This window comes from Lagopus leucura, unplaced genomic scaffold (assembly GCF_019238085.1).
Source record: "Lagopus leucura isolate 7727_CA_CO unplaced genomic scaffold, USGS_WTPT01 Super-Scaffold_100012, whole genome shotgun sequence".
Taxonomy (NCBI): Eukaryota; Metazoa; Chordata; class Aves; order Galliformes; family Phasianidae; genus Lagopus; species Lagopus leucura.
Window position 1 is genome coordinate 7717499 of NW_024962267.1, and position 17692 is coordinate 7735190.

The 17692-nt window shown below is 34.3% G+C and overlaps 2 protein-coding genes across 3 annotated transcripts in view; one reads left to right on the forward strand and one right to left on the reverse strand.

Moving 5' to 3' along the window:
• Positions 1 to 5318, forward strand: part of ITGA4 (integrin subunit alpha 4) — a 33557-nt gene extending 28239 nt beyond the window's left edge. The window contains exons 25-28 of the mRNA XM_042874938.1: positions 1187 to 1306; positions 1808 to 1906; positions 2085 to 2204; positions 3015 to 5318. Coding sequence (XP_042730872.1) covers positions 1187 to 1306; positions 1808 to 1906; positions 2085 to 2204; positions 3015 to 3107 — 432 coding nt within the window. The 3' untranslated portion in view covers positions 3108 to 5318. The remainder of the gene's footprint in view (positions 1 to 1186; positions 1307 to 1807; positions 1907 to 2084; positions 2205 to 3014) is intronic.
• A 956-nt stretch (positions 5319 to 6274) lies between these two features.
• CERKL (ceramide kinase like) overlaps positions 6275 to 17692 on the reverse strand; it is a 49308-nt gene continuing 37890 nt past the window's right edge. Inside the window, exons 6-14 of one of the 2 annotated variants that reach the window (XM_042874738.1) lie at positions 14496 to 14570; positions 13025 to 13202; positions 12655 to 12723; positions 12271 to 12299; positions 12078 to 12186; positions 9203 to 9299; positions 7841 to 7998; positions 7010 to 7133; positions 6275 to 6293 (exon numbers count right to left, since the gene is read on the reverse strand). In XM_042874738.1, coding sequence (XP_042730672.1) covers positions 7052 to 7133; positions 7841 to 7998; positions 9203 to 9299; positions 12078 to 12186; positions 12271 to 12299; positions 12655 to 12723; positions 13025 to 13202; positions 14496 to 14570 — 797 coding nt within the window. In that variant the 3' untranslated portion in view covers positions 6275 to 6293; positions 7010 to 7051. Of the gene's footprint in view, positions 6294 to 6441; positions 7134 to 7840; positions 7999 to 9202; positions 9300 to 12077; positions 12187 to 12270; positions 12300 to 12654; positions 12724 to 13024; positions 13203 to 14495; positions 14571 to 17692 lie in introns of those variants that run through there. The other variant, XM_042874737.1, reaches the window with a different exon arrangement.

Here is a 17692-nt window from a genome sequence, read left to right on the forward strand (position 1 = left end):
TGATTTAGTGAAAGAGGTGAGAACTGAGGGGAGAAGGTTGATTAACATCATTTCAATGTTGGTATGAATGATAATCATCTACAACAAACTGCAGAGGTGTTATTTAACTGAATGAGTGGGCAAACTGAACAGCAAGTGAAATTTGATGACAAACTAAGAATTATGCATACAGGAAAAAGTACTTACATGAAGTATGCAGATAAATGTTCACTACCTTTTTCAACAGCAAAAAACATCACCAAAGGCAAGCAGTATTTATGGTGGAACTTCTTACTGAGGGATGTTCTGAATGCTAAAAATATAAGTGAGTTCCAAGAGAGGTTATAGAAGTTAATGGGACTGAAAGTCATTGAATATTACTGAATAAACAGAAAATCATTTCTGGCTCAGGAAGCTCACTACTAAATATAGTTGGAAGACTGAGGACATCACATGTGCCTGGCATGTTCAGCTTTATCCCTGTTGGAGTTCAGATACTTGATTGTGTAGTCCAAACCAGAATGAATGTTCTAGTGTTACATTTTGAAGGGTTTGTTCTCACTGAAATCTCAGTGTCCTAGAGCTTGATAATAAAGTATAGCTTTAATACTCTCTTTTTAAAAGAAACTTGACCTATTTAAATATTTTTATGTGAGGTTTTAAGCAAGCACATTACAGGAATATCAAAGACTTCTCAAGAGTAACCCTGTGCTGAAGTATCAAAAATATTTCTTTCAAATGAGGACTTAGGCACTGAGGTCTTGGACAAAAAATACAATCATGTGAAGGCTTGCTTTTCTTTCTTCTTCAGAACTGAGGAAAATAGCACAAGCTATAGCTGAATAGTTTTATATTTCTGATGCCAGGTATCATAAAGCCATTGCCATATCTCATTTCTGAAATACCCGTAAAGCCATCCATACAGCCAACTCGCTACAATTGTTATTTTTCTCTAAAAAGAACAATCTTCTAAGAGAAATGACCTGTTGCATTCTATAAAAATTAGGTTGTTGCCTTGTACTGTTTCTTCATCACCAATGATGAACAATTCATGGGTTGAAAATGAGAGGTGTCAGCTGAAAGCTACAACCCCTGACCTTTCAAGAACAAACATGGAGCTTTTGTTTTACTCATTTCCTGAGTGTCTCTAACATTAAGGATATACAGCGGATAAACTCAAGCTTTTATCTTTCCCTCCCCTCTACAGTACTGTATGAAAAATGACAGCCTTTGCTTACAAATACATTGCAAGCTTGGAAACATGGAAAATGGAAAAGAAGCAACCATTCAGTTGCACCTGGAAGCTACTCCTTCGCTTCTAGAAATGGTAAGACATGAATTTTTCATACTTGAGAGGCATATTTCAAGGCTTACTTGTATTATTCTCTCCATCTAATTTCTAGATATTAATATTAGAACCTAACAAAAATAGATACTACATATTCTCAGTTTTCAGTTCTAGGTTTCAAGGTGATATATGAAAATGCAAACCACTTAAACTAAAACACATCTTCATCACTTTAATTATTAGTATATATTACTTTGTCTATTCTGGCTGGGTTATGTGGAATTTAATTCCAACTCGTAATTGTGCTTTTCTAAGAAAAGCAGCATGGATTTAATGTTGAGTAAAACCCAACCGGGCTTCATTCCAGGTTCTGGTACTAATTTATTTTGTGATTAGAAAAAGGCATAAAAATGCCATGTGTGTTTGTGTGAGATTCTGTTTTTGTGAGCAGCTGTGTTACCATTTTTGTTGGTTAAGAATTAACATGTTGAATTAAAAAAATATATATATATGGGATTTTATGTTGCTGTTTAAAATCAGGATGATGCATCTACACTGAAGTTCGAAGTAAGAGCGACAGCCTCACCAGAAAAGAATGCAAAAGTTATTGAACTACAGAAGGACAAGCAAGTTGCATATGTAAGAATTCTCTTACTGAATTTATGATAAAATAGTTAAACTAGGAAAGAAAAAGCATCCTATATAGATGTATGCACAAACACTGAAGACAATCAGTATTTAAGAATTCATTCATTTTTCCAGTTATTAGCATCTTTTGGGAAAAAAAATAACATTAAACTTATTTTCCACCTTTCAGGTCTATTTGGAAGGAGTGCACCACCAAAAGCCAAAATACCATGTCACTGTATTAATTATTGGAATAGGCTTAATAGCTGGTATTACTTTGTTTTTGCTTCTTTCACTTCTATTATGGAAGGTAGGTTTTCAGTATTTCTCCATTGTTCTCAAATTAGGAATTCACAGTTTTGGAGGATCTTTGGATTCACTAATCCGGCTTAACAAATAAAATAATAATTTATTACCTGTCCTTTCTAAAGAAACATAACTCCTAATATAGTGTGTTTTCAAAAATACTTATCCATTTTCCTTCGTTTTATCTTATATATATTCTACATTTTGCGTTATTCAATACTATAAACCCCTTCCCAATTTTTTTGTGCCATCTAATGATTTATGTAATTAATTTAATATAAATTGAATTGTTTTTGTTTTTTTAATTTAACACCACTTTTAACACCACTTGACACATGATCAGTAATTACCTATAATATAGTTGCTTGTCAGAGTAAAATGATGTAAACTACTACATAAATGCTAAAATATCATGTGCACAATGAACTAAGAAAACAGTGAAAGAAAAGCTGCTCTACCATGCAGTTAAGATATTGTTAGCTACCTTTACCTGCATGCAGACTTTCTCTATCATTTTTCCTGGGAAGTGTACAAATGAAACAGATTAAACTGGAATGTCTTATTACCATTTCACATTTTTTAAAAACACTGAATTCTGTGGACAGTTCGGTCTGCTTGTTCTTACTCCTTGCGTCAGGAGAGCATTAAAAAGCAGCTCCTTCTTTTAATTGATGACTACCATTTGATTAATTAGTATGACAAAACAATGACAAATACAATCTGTTCATAAGCACTATAGATAGATATTTTATTTTAGTTACACTGCTTAGATTTGATGACATACGTGATTTTGGAATCTGTTGATGTATTTCAGATTGGCTTCTTCAAAAGGCAATACAAACCAGTTCCTCAGGACATGAATAGAAGAGACAGCTGGAGTTTTACAAGTGGCAACAAAGATGACTAGGAGGACAAATAAAACTGGTTTTGAAATGAAGAATTTAAGGTTTGGGTTAATTCACAGGAGAAACATCAGTGAAACAAAAAGTGGTCATGAGTTCAATTGCTCTTACAAAACAACCCTTTATTTCCTAGATCTGTATTGACATCTACATCTTAATGTTCAGTTATTTTTATAATGTGAAAATGGTAAAACTATTTCTGTTTATGAGTCTTACAATTGTATTTGAAATACCATCTTGGTTTCAAACAGACAGCAAAACACTAAAGATAAAGAGAATAACAATTACTTACTGGAATGAAGATGTCTCAGAATGTAAAGTGTGACCAATCCTGGAAAATAAGATCTCAAACATTAACATGAGTTGTTTTATGCATTTTCAAATTTCAGCAATCTTTTGATTAGGCATTCAAGAAGAAATCCTCCCTCATCCTTGTTTGGCAGTTTTACAAGGGTACATTAGCTTAAATCAACAGAAGGACCATAACTAGAATGCACAGACATAGAAAACAGCTATCGGAAGCTCTCTTGGGCTTCTAAAGGAAACCTCAAAAAGCCTTGGCTTCACAGACACAGCTCTACAGTATCGGAGATACTTAGTCAGGCAAGCCAGAGCCAGGAAAGCCAAAGGTAGATTTACAACAGGGAATTCTGTGTGGTAGCCTGGACTTGTAGCACAGAATCCTCTGTCAGCTGTAGAAAGAGTAATGTATAGGAGATCATAAGTTGTAGCCATCTGTAACATGGTACTTGCAAAAATGACAGAATTAGTTGTTTTGTCCTTTCCTCAAATACCAGTGCCATGATGTTTTGGATTTCTGCAGTAAAATATTTCTATATGATGGGGGTTTTTAAAGTAAAATATTTATTTTTATTTATTTGAAGATTTTTTAAAATAATACTTAGCATAGTAGCCTTTAGTACTATTATTCTTCCAGTAACTGAAAAAGACAGACTTCACATGATGAGAAAACAGAGAAACAAATGTACCCCACTGCACTAAAAGCCAACTGTACTGGGCCAAATTTTATCTTTAGATTGTTCATCTAAATGTATGTAAGAAGCCATTTGGAGAGTAAATATGGGTTCTTGTGAAGTTGTTAGTTAATGATCATCTAAATTGGCATCTTCAGAAGCAACTGAGTAGAAAGGCAAATGACTGAATAGAAATGTGGTTTAAACCACTGATGTGCTACTACAGGAAGTTTCTTCAGCTAGATAAGTTTACACTGCCACCTAGCTTTGGTGAAATAAATAGTACAGTCCAGGAGAAAAAAAACAACACCTTGACTGCTCCCCAGTACAACCACAGAATCTACGAAGTGATCAATAACTAAATTTATTGTAACAGCAGTATGTAATAAGGCCATTCTTGCCCTGACTTTGATGTCTTTCTGAACTGTAAGGAGAAACAAGTTTAATACATACAAACACTTTGAAGCTGCACCATCATATGACATTTAGTTCAAAAACAATGCGTAGTGCCTTCAGCAAACACTTTGCAAATGGGTTATATTTGGTGCCAGAAAATCCACACTGTCCACAGATTAATAAGACACTGGGGACCATTTTGTAATTTCTGCTAGCTTAATTTGATGCCAAAGTTGTGGATCCCTCTAAAGTAACTTTTGTCTCAAAAATCGTAGGTAGTGTAAGGACAAATGAATGTGTATGTATTTATATATATGTATATCAAAAAGTGTGTGAGGAATGTGAAGAATGAAATACTTTCTTGCAAGTCTACGAAACATGCAAAATGTTCATCTTCCAAATGGCTTTAGTGATTTTTTGCACTTTAACCAAAATGGCTTTGAACAGAAATTGGTTTGAGATTACAGCATATAAATATACCTCAAATGCTGGAAAAAGCATTAAAATTCTTTTTAGTACAAACAATGCAAAGAAGTGAAACTAAAGCATTTTATTTATCTTTGAATTAGTTTACATAAGTCAGTAAATGTGATAATGTTGCCTTGGAATGCTTTCTATTCAGATTTTGTAATTAACATGTACATGTTGGTTTCCTGTTCTTAAGATATGAAGCAAAAGTCAATTCGTTGTTAGAAACAAGGTTGACAAAAATAAATGTACACTGTCTTAATGGTGGCAAAATTATAAAGAATCACTTGATTTTACTTTACTAAAGAGAACTCCAACGAGGTGAGCATGAATGCTGTTTCTTTTGTAAGTTCTTTTGTGAATTTTCAGTTATGTAATAAAAACAGTTAAATCTACTCCACATAGCTGGAATGTTCTTCTCATACACCTTCAGGAAGCTTAGTTTAAATTGTCATAAACATTAAAATATTTGATGCAATACAGTAGCAAATACAGCAACATAGTAGACTACTCACTGTGACTCAGAACAGCCATCAGCTGAAATGAGAGGATCCCACTGAACATCAGGAAAATCCTTCTCCCCATGGATATAGCCCAGAAGTGGAGCTCAGAGAGGTGGTGCATCTCCTTCCTCAGATGGCTTGAGATCATTTTGAATAGTTGGGAGAAACCAGTGTTGACCTTGTAGCTGGACCAACTTAGACAGGAGATTGGGCTGGGGCCCTGTCAGTGCCCCGTTCAGTCTGAAGGATGCTATGATCCTGCTCTGCCATCATTGCCCCAGTGCCAAGCATAACTGTAGCTGCAATGGTCCTATAATGATTACATCTGAAAAAGGCATTTATACTGTCTATGAATTTAGCTTCTGCTACTGGCCATGTTTGTCCACAGAAGCTGCATGAGGTTTCCAACAAGTAACAGCTTGTTCTGAGAACACAAGTAGCCATCTACGATACTTGTGTACCTTATTTACCACCAGTAAGAATTTTTCACGAGACTTACAACGGAGTGAAATATACAGCTCATGCAGGTCTTGAAAATACAGATCCCATGTAAGGGGATTTAATGAAATCTTAAACGACTGGATTTCACAGTATACTGAACTACTTACGGAGCAAAGACTTGGAGCAAACCTGTGCCAGTCATGAAACAACGCTGCTTTCACACCATTTTGCATCCACCTGTTTCATAACAATTCATAGACAAGAGAACAGAACCACATGCTTAGCACTGCAGACAAACCCACCAGGCTGCTACTTTTCCATCATCTTTCTGGAAACTGGCTCTTCCTTTGAGAATCTGCTCTAAATTTGCATTCATCTCAAATAATGTAGAAAACATGTAAGAAGTCACCTAAAAAAAAATAAACACTTACTTATAAAAATATTTATACCCTTTAAGATAGTTACCAAAATTTGAGTCAATGAGAAAAGGTTATTTATCACAAGTTTATTCTCAGCAAAGCAAAAACTAGAGTTAATATTGTTAGCTCTACATTACATTAAATACTTTATTTTTTTTATTATTTTGTACAGTAAGTAGTCTTTAAAATACCTTTCAACAAAAATTACACGTCACCATGTTCTTTTTTACTACTGTTTGACTAGAAACCAATTTGAAAACAAACATTAAGGAAACAATGTAAGTGATACCTAGAACTGGAAATACCTGATCTACGCTTTGCCACTACTCTTCAGTGTGAGGACTATCTTATCTCCACTCACTAGTTCTGTTTGAACTGAGTAACCCGACAAAATGCTAACAACAGCAAACTCAAAAATACTTCATATTAGATATACTGCAGAAGCCTGAATAATTTTCAAGAAAATTAAAGACTTTCCATCTATAATGACAGATCATTTCAGAACCCAAAATTTATTAAAGAAATCCATTTAATCATTTTTTTCATTTTTTTCTTGTTAAGCCTAATAAAGTTTTTTCACAGTAAAATATAACAATAAAAATATATAATTTGATAAAAATTTTAAACTAGAAATGTAATAAACATCCTTCCTTTTACAACTGAGTTCAATAAGTGCAAGAATGAGACATTAGAAAGAAGAGCATACAGGTGTGACAGGGACTTATAAAGAACATTCAGTGTATCCCTTCTATATGCAATTGCACGTTGCTTTGGAACTCTCCAGATCATCAGTGTTCACTCCATAGAGATTAATAAGTTGAGGATGCACCCTGCGAAGTGAGGAAGTCAAACTATCAATTCCATCAAGTCCTGCAATCCATGCCTTTTTTTAAACAAATATACATAAAGTGCTATATGGAATAAAATAATGTGAATTACATTGTGACATCTCCTACAAGGCCATCTCTAATCTCTACAAGCATATTATTTTCTCAGTCATCCTATAATGAAATCAGTCTTCTATAGCTCAGACTATGTTACTCTGACTCTGTACACACTGCAGAAAAAAACAAGCCATCTCACATTTATTTCTACTGCTAATCCTCTAATTTCTGTGTATTAATTAATATTCTTTCTTCAATACTACATATGGACACTATTCTCAATTACTACCAAGTTTCCCCACAATTGAACAGCTAAGTTTTTATTAAGGTTACAAACAAGGCTTTCCACGCGTACCCAAATAAATCCTCCCAGGCTTACTGAACTTCAAATTTAACTGTCCTCTTCTAACAAACAGAAGAGTAAAGTAAAATGGGCTGAAAGGGCAGAAGAGGAGCTGGAAGGTCATAGGGACCATGAACCTTTCCAGAGATGTGCACAAGGCAATGTGGCAGAGACCCTGCACAGCAGGATACAAAAATATTATTCTTAAAGTATTTACACTCACTTCTGGTGTATTTGCATATATACACTTGAGATTGCAGTGCTAGTCTTCTACAGGGATATTGTCCATAAACATAATACTCAGCCTTACCGAACATGAACTTCTGATGCTTCTACTAAGTCCCCATCTATATTCCAAGGGTAATTTTCTTCTGTAGCAGTGTTTTCTTCAGCATCAAGCCCACTTTCAATTCTTGGTTGCACTTTTACTTCTTGAACTGTGTATGTCTCAACAAAGGGAAAACTGAACTAAACCAAACACAGGCACATGTTAAACAAAGATGAAAGCTATAGGTGATACTTTGCAACAAACTGGATTACATGAAATTAAAAAGTTGGGGATGTTTTTGCCTCTTAATTGTATGAGAACCCTTAACTCTAAATGTGAACACATATAGAACGTATTGTATATTCCAACTAGCATTCATAGACTGCCTGCTATTTCTTATCCTAAATAGTGCCTCAGTGAAAAAAAAAAAAAGAAAAAGTGTATTATTCCACTTGCATTCCTATATCAGATTTGCTCAATTTACAGATGAGGTGGTATATTTTTCACATGCCAAAATGGCATATGCTCTCTGAATACATTAAAGTCCACGGAATTTTTTTCCTATCATTTGTTTGCCACTGCCAGTGATCCTGTTCTCAAGTCTCAGGTGAGGCTCTACCATCTAACTGTAATTTTTAACTATAAAGACAGAGAAAAGCAAAGCCTTCTTCCTCCAAGGGCGTAACTATGACATAATTGGAAAACACAAACTGTTTCCTAAAAGCATCTGTTAGTGCTATCACACGATACTGCCACCACCTCCATGACAAACTCTGACTGCTCAATGATTATCTAATCCAAGCCTGGACCTACCTGTAAAGTGAGTTCACATAACCCTGAAATGTTTGAATGACTACCACGATGTTTAGGCTACGTATGGGGTATTTAGGATGACATTTATGTTTAGATGCTTCATTTTTTCTTTAAAAAAAAAAAAAAGAATTTGATCACAGTTTTTATGTACAGTTCTATAAATATTCATAAATGGTTGAAATGTATACCTGCTAAACTCAATGGTGATAACCTGATGCTGTCGGTGTAAGGTTCAGCAATCTGCAGACATTATGGACTTCACCTATTTCTTACAGAGATGCATCATGTCCCCAAGTCTTGATCTCTTACACAAGATTTAAATACAGCATGCATTTTTCTATTGTGCTTTATTCCCATAAATCGATGGTAAATCAAAAATACAATTTAAACCACAACAGATGGGTTGAAATAGGCTAATCGGTATTAGTCTAGTGATTTAAGAAAAAAAAAAAAATCAGATAAAAAGGGGGCTAATGTATTCTGACAGGAAGCTAAGTCTCCTTATGAGGATGTTAACATTAACTCTTCCAGCATGTCTACCTTCACTATTTACTGTTCCTTTTATAATCACCAGAATGAAATTAACAGTACCTGATTTTTTACACCAGCATATCTTTTCAGGTGTTTTATAAACTCAGTTCGGGAGGTATTCCGTACAACAATCAGAGCCATGCTTCCATTATTTAACCTGAAAAGCAGACAGACTTAGTTCCCTGAAGTAAATACATTACTGGAAGTTTAACAGGCTTATAGGTGCAAGAGCACATTAATAGAATAGTTATAATTTAAATATACACTTTTAAACAAAACAAAATAAAACCCCCACATCTTTATAGATCAATTAAAATGATGCATTTGAAGTTACTCGTCATCTCTGTACCTAAAACACACACAAAAGAAATTTTACTTCTTTATCAGTAGCTATAATTTATTAAATGCTACGAATATTTAAATGAAAATGCTTTTCTACTTAACAGCAAAATTCTTAAACATCACAAATTTGTTTTACGTTTCTCTCCAACAAAGTATGATGATTACCAGAAATCCTGTGATTAACCGCTCCCATGACATGTGAAGCACATACCACTCAGTGCAGTTAGACTCATTCAGCTCCACCATTCACACTTCAGCTGCCTTAATGAACATCCTCGTCTTAACCATGCTGCTATTCAAACCCTCTTAGAAATTCTCAGCAGAGTTCTACACTCCACATGTTTCACGTAGAATGAATAACTTCAAAACTGAAGGGAATCTTGCACAAAAGTGTACACTGGAGGTAAATCAAGAAGAGATCTTACAGTGCAGATACTTATCGGTGCTAGGTACTTACTTGCAGTGATATTTAGCACTTCTAAAATTGGGTCAGACAATGAGCTGGTACTACTTCACAGGCTCCTTAATGCAACTGTAGCCTATCACAGAAACTAGCTGCCTGAATCTCATTTCAACTATTCCTAAGTCTCATTCAAGTTATGGAGAGAAACCAACTTTCAAAAAGTGTGTCTGGCAAAAATGCCAATCACTGCTGAGACTGTATTTTATATTATATTCAGAAGATACATTTATTCATTCACTAGGAGCAATTAAGAAATAGGTTAAGGTCATTTCAAAACAATCCTTTCCAGCCCCCCACCACATAACTCCCCACCCAGATCTTTCTGGCTGTTTAACAACTATAATTGGAACATTCTCAGACTACAATAAAGCACAACCTAGAAAGATAACTTTTATACAGCCATGGAACAAGTCAGATGGCATAGCGTTATTTTACTGATTGAGAAAATAATTTTTTTTAGTAAAATTGAAACAATTGCCTCCTTATCAAGTTTTTACTAGAAAAGATGTAGCAGGTTACTGGAGAATGCATTTCACATTAGAGCATTTCTGAGATGATTAAGAATTCTCTTTAATTCTTTTGCAAGTCCAATGCTGCAGTGAAGCATGACTCACTGCAGATTTAGGCTAGTATAAAGAGAGTTGCAATAGTCAAAGCATTCATTCATCTTCAAATGTCTTCACATAAAATAAAAAAAAAAATCTCATGAGAAAAAACAGATCAGAGTGAAGAAACCTAGATGTACTTAGCTGACAATGCCATAATGGATTCTGCATCTCAAGCGAGCAGTGCAACATTTGTTTCACAGGTTGAAAAGCTTTACAGTCAAGATATTATTGACTACGAGAAATGGAACAACTGTTTGAAACATTTACACTTCTCACCCTGCCGGATAACTTAATTTCTATGATAATATTCAACAAAGAACAAAAATGGTATACAAAATAGGGGGATCCACTAAGCAACTCTGCTGAAGGAGAAACAGGTTCATTCAAACCTGTAATAATTGCATGGAATTGTCTTAAAATTCTGTATCATGAGGAGCAGGTGTCATAACAGATGGAAAAAGAAAGCAAAGCTAAAAAAGACTATTCAGTTCTTGTCAGAAGGTTTCTGCTAACTGAAATATAACAGTAAATGCTCAACAGAGAGAGTTTTCCTGGGAGGGGAAAGCAGCACAGCACTACCTTAAAGAATATGCACCTCAGCAGGACTCCCCAAACTAAGAAAAATTCACCACAATATCTTTATCAAACACAACTATTTTTAAGTCATTTTCAATAAGGCAAATCCTACCAGATCAGCAAGTAATTTGGAAGATAAATATCTAACAAGTCTTAAGGCAAATTCATTTTCACTAAAGATAATTAAAGCAGGCTCATTCCATAATTTTTATGAGTAGTAATGTATAAGGACTCATATATAATGTACAAGAAAAGTTTATGAATTCTTACTTGAGAGATTGTGTTGAATTTCACACACAACTGTGAAGCTCCTACTTGCTATTACTCCACTTTTAATTGTTAACCTAATACATTAGCTACAAAGATTTATCACCTGATAGCTGTTTGAGCACCACAAAAATACGCTGTCAACAATGAGCCAAGGCAAACTGAATAAGTGTCAACAACCAGATTAGATGCACATTTGTTTTCAAAAGCCCTAAATATAAAACTGCATTTCCTAAATTTGGCAAAAAATACAGCAAAATACAAGTATGAATTCAGTTCTTGACAGAAGGACTTCATTGCTCCTGCCTGTAAAGCAGAAGACAAATGGCACCTTGATGCTTGAAAAAGTAAACCAAAATTTAAGAACGAAGTTTCTACATATAGCCAAAACCTATGACAGACAACTGCTCAATGACTACTACTTAAGTTGGACTTGCCAACTAATTTAATCACAGCAATTATCTACTCATTATTCTAGTTAGACTACTTGACCTTATTTGCTTGATCCTAAAACTGATTACAATTCGTGGGATTATCAAGTCTGCTGCAGTCTGCACTCCCTTCCCTGCTCCATAGTCTAGACTACCTAAACACAGCCTTGTATTCTGGGAAAAGCCAAGGTCTTAAGGTAAGATGTCAGAATTTATAGATGTGACTAATTCTTTAAACCTCCACTGACCTCGTATTAGGTGCCAAGCCTCTTGGTGCCATTGAACACAGACAAGGGATTGCCATAATGCTCACGTTCAGGAAGTCACCCTGAATTTTGTGCCACTGATCCTTGCTACCTAAAATATAACAGAGTAATTCATATTACTCCAGTTTAACCACTCACAGTTCATTTTTAATGAATCATAAAAGCTACGGCTCACCTTTTTTTTTGTTTTTTCCTTTTTTCTTTCTAGAAGGGTGAAAAAACATGTAGGGAAAATAATTTAAAATAAATTTAGCACATATAAATAATATTTCTTTAGAAAAAAATCAATGTGTCACTGGACGACAGAAATAATGGAATTGAATAACACAAGAATATTAAGAGGAAGTCTGCTTTGTAATAAACCCTCTGTAGTCTCAGAGGCAGAAGGACTATTTTACAAACTGTGCAAGTTCACAGTTCTCAAAATAAATCTTTTTCCGTTTAAAATTTTATTTTATCTGATGACTAAATTTGAACAAAATACAGAATTTGCACAATTTTCTCTTCAACAATATATACTTTTTTTTTTAGAGTAGTAAAACTACTCAGTTTTACTTACCTGTCATTCTCATAAGAGTCTTCCTGTGGAATTTGTAGAGGTAGAAATGATAATTCACATTTCTCTGTCCTGGAAAAGTATTTATATTTAAATATTATTAATATTATTAATTTTATTAATATTTTATTAATATTATTAATATTATATATTAAATATTGTAATATTTACTGTAATCCAATTTTCTGACTGCTAGACAAACTTTTATTCAAATTAAAATGATTTTAAGGTAATGCTGCATATAACAAATTTAGCAACCAAAAGATAAGTCAAGACAGCTAAACCACTGTTGTCTATATTTTACCGCATTCATTATTGCATATTCCTCAAGAAAATGAGAAATAGTAGAAAAATGTAACAACTTATGGTGTACTTGAGATCTGCCAGTGTTTTGATAAAAGCAAAGTTCTTCCGCTGATTGGAGGGCATCCAACGGTTCTCTTCAGCCAAAGCTAGAGTCCTTGCACCAAAACCAAACATAGCTGAGAACCCAAAACGCAGAAGCCTGCTTGGAGTACTGAAAGTACAGGCATCTACTGGTTGGATATGACCTAAAAAAATCAAAGACAAAGATCAGAAATTACAAACAACAAACCAAATATAACTTACTGTTTCATTTTCACCTGATTTTAACTGAGTGAAAGATCTGCAGAATATTCTCTCCTTAGGAAGTCGAGTTTTACTAATGAAAATTAGAATCAACTCAGATATAATCAAGACTGTAGAAGTACTCATTTCAGAGAACAATGTTCAGGAAACTTCAAAACGTCAAAATTTTTTACGGCAAAAATCCATCCAACTTGTCAGGCAGGACATATTGTGACTTTCAATTACTATACAAAGAAAATTACAGTTGCTATATAAATACATTTATGTCCTATATTTAAGAGTTCCTGAAATATAGTATCCAGTGCAATCATTACAAGCAGTGCATCATTACAAGCAATTGGTGAAATGGTCATAAATGTTTTTACAGTTACAGAACAAAGACATCTAATTTTGTTCAATATAGAGTATATATACTTTTTCTTTTTTTTTTTCTATGAATGAATCTGTTGTTTCCATTATGTTCACAGTCTCTGGAAAAGACAGTTTCAGATTTTGTATATAAACTGTAAGCTTTACTATCCAGGAAAAGGAATATTCCACTGCTGACTGTAAGGTCTAGAAAACACACATTCAGGATGAAGCTTCCTTATCCATTATTCTCTTTTTGAAAAATTATATATGTATTTTTATATATGTATCCTAAAAAAACTTACTTTAGGAGAAACATTGACCTTATTCAGTTAAGCATTTGCTACTTCCTAAGTCCTGGAAATATGGCTTACACAGGCAAGCTAGTTGTTCCTCTTAGCATAATCAGATTTTCACACATAAAACCCCATTTGTTGTGCAGATCAGACTGAATGGCAAGTAATGAAATTCTTCTACAAATAAAGCTTTCTTATGGAAACTGTTGTGTGTGTTCTGTTTTTTTTTTTGTTTTTTTTTTTAAGGAATGTTCAGCCAGTACATAACACACAGAGTAACACGGTTCACACTACACAGTCCAGAAAAGGTTACTCTTTGCAATAAAGAACATCAGCAAGAGGAAATGAATGCCAGAATTTTTACAGATTGTTATAATTACCTTTACTATTAAGCTACATGCAAAGAACATTCCATACTCTATAAACCAGGTCAGAATCATTTGGACATAAAAGTCTTACAGTATAGGTTACAGTGCTACAGCTTCATACAGCTTTAATAAACACTAGGTGTTTATTAAACAATTGGCTATGGCAAATCCCTAAACGCTGCTTCACTATTTAAAAACAGACACTGTGCCTATAAGTATTTACCCATTACAATGTGCAGCGTTGCAGTCACCACATGTTTGATGCCATAGAGAGTGTAGGCCAAAATATTAGTAGTACCTGCAAAAGTAAACACAAACTATCGTAAATAAGATAGAAGATAGCAAGAAGTATATATTTATGGCATGTATATAAAAATTTCAGAAAAGGAAATTGAGATGGTTAATACATTTTCAAAGCCCCCTACACAAATTATTCCATCTTGGTAAAAGCAAAATGCTAAGTAGCACAAATTATAAGCATACAAAATTCCAGAGATCTACAAAATCCTATCTGTATATTCACTGATACGTGCCATAAAATCCAAAAGCAAATATTGCCTTCTTTGTTGCTGCTATTAACCTAACTCCCTTTACAAATATATATATATATTTTTTTTATACATAAGTCCAATACTGGGAAAATGTACCAGCAGGCAGATTATCAAGTAGGATTCATCTGGGGAATGCTGTTTTGTTTTGTTTATTTGCTTGTTTTTAAGTTGGAAAAACAATACAATGTCAGGCCATTGAAAACATCAACTTTCCCATGCAAAATTCTACAATATCTAGTCAGAATGCTGCTTTTTCCCTTGCAGACTATATCTGAGAAGTAACAGCAGATCAACAGTTGTTGATTACAGCATGTTTATTTTATGTATAAGGAGAACATCAATGACTGAAAAACAGCTTTTCTTAGCCGAGTAGCAGGGCCACAGGATTCCATTCTGCACAACTAGAACTCCAGGGCTGCACAGAGAGAACACTGAGCTTCTTTATAGCACTAAGTAAGGCATGAGTAATTCAAGAACAGATTAATTCAAATTACAAAAATTGTAAATGAACAATTTAGAACTTAACATCCTATAAAGGAATAAGTTCACTTACTCGAATTTTCAAATCATTTTCTCATTGCTTGAATTGTTTAATATGCTACAGCAGCAACAGACAACTCTGGTTGATAAATTTGCCTTCTATTTTATGGATGCATTTAAATTTCTCTGTCAACAGTGGGGGGGGGTAGGGGGAGAGAAGCAAGGAAAGGGAAGAAATCATCGTATTTCAAATAAGAGGCACTCAATATCTCAATAAGCACTTTAAAAGCATCATATACCAGACTGAAAAATTATGCTCATCTCAAAATTTTGCCATCTTTGATGTCACTTTAGTGGTAGAAATCATACTAAATATGGAAAGACTGATGTACATAGTTGCATAGCTGTAAAGGCATTTTGTCATTCTTATTCAGTAATACATGCTTTGCTTTTTTTTTTTTCCCTCCAATAATTCCCCTAAACAAGAATGTTAAGAGAAAAAAAAAAAGAAAAAAAAAAAGAAAACCAGGTGTATTTTATCACAGTATCTCACAGAGAACATGTTACCTCCTCAGGTCACCTCAGTCTCTGGAAGCAACCAGAGTGCTCAGAGCCTCATGGAAAGCCTTCAGAATGTCAGAGAGAGAAGCTCTGAGTAAAGGCCTCAGGGCTCCTGTTATGTGAAGGAAATGAGGGAGGTACGTATATCAACATAACAGACACAACATTTTTTGAAGTTTACATCCTCAGTCACAGTGGAAGAAATCTGACCATGTGCAGCTTTATTCTTTGAATAATTCAAATAGAAATGAAATTTAATTCAGATATTTCTCAGAGTTTAGAGGTGACTATAATACCAGTTTATTTTTCCTTTTCCTAAAGAATGTATTTAAATATGCCCATGAAACTGGGATTACAAAGCACTTTGAGGGAAGAAATCAACAAATTCAATCTTAACTTTCTTTCTTCTTTCCCCCCAAAGAATTTTTCTCTACATACAGTACCAGAAAGTGTCTTTTATTATGTATACTACAATGCCAGCAATTTATCTCCAACAATTTATATCCAGCAACTCAACGAAAAGCTATTTGAACTTCTCTTTCTGTACAAAAGCAAACAAAATTGTAGCTCGAGACGCTGTTTAATATTCAAATCAGCAACTTTTATCACTTCAATGAAAATACAGTTCCATACAGAAAACTTTGGGATAAAAAAAAAAAGTTTGCCCTAAAAACTTATTCTTCAGAGAACAGTACAAGTCTGTGCTTACAGTATTTCGTGTTTGATTATTTCTGACATTTAGACTCTAGATTCAACTATTTTTGTTTCGTCAGCGAAGCTCAAGTAGGAGCTCAAAGCATTCAGAGGTATCTCCTTGGATCAGGTTTTTGTTTTTGAAACTCTAAGTTACTTCTATAGGAATCTTTTTGAGGAGAAAGAAAAAAAAAAAAAAAAAAGAACGTGCTTTGTAATTGGGATGAAAACAAAGGAAATAATCCACAAGCAGTATATTTTTACAAGTAATGCAAAGTTATTCTGATTAATATTGCTTTTCTATGTCATTAAAGATCAAGCTAACAGAAGAGCACAGGGTAGAATAAACTTCAAAAGATTGGGCTTGGTACCTCTTAAACTGGAATTCCTCCTTTAAGTAAGAGTGATTCATCAATACAGATGGCAACAAGATAACAAATGGCCAGGGCTGAAATCAATACCAATTTTCATGCTGACTTTAATGAGAGTTAAATCTCATTCCTACTAAACAGGATAGCACAAATAATTGCATCTTTGTCTTAAATCTGTGAAACTCATTAACATCTGCAGAAGTAAACAAGACAAAACCCCACCTCTCCCGGCTACTGAGAAAGTAAGCTCTGCCTGTGTTCAAAAATGTAAGTACTGCATGCAAACAAGCCCTTCCACGAGCTGCAGATCCAGAATATGCATAGTTATACAGCAGGGAATGTCACCACCTATTCCAGAAAACATTCTTAACACGCACCTAGCAGCATTTTGACCCTAGCAATGATTGAATTAAGCATCCCTTTATCTAGGTCCTGTACAAAGAGGATGATGCAAAGATTACACCAATAGAGATAAAACAATCAAAGTTATCATACAAATAAAATTGTTAGGATTAAAACTTCGCTGACTTAAATGGTGATTCAATAATAATGGCTTTGATGCCTGTACAATCAATGAATATACAGAGAGTATAGTATACCCAGGAGTTTGTCTGATGTAATTATGATACTAGAATAAGGAAAAGAAAACACTCACCGTGTCCTGGGCTCGCACAATAAACTCCAGTGGAGCAGCTCTCCAGAAGAGATCCTTCCCCACTGGTAGTCAGTTCTTAAATGGACCTAGCCTGGCTCCACCCCTTCCT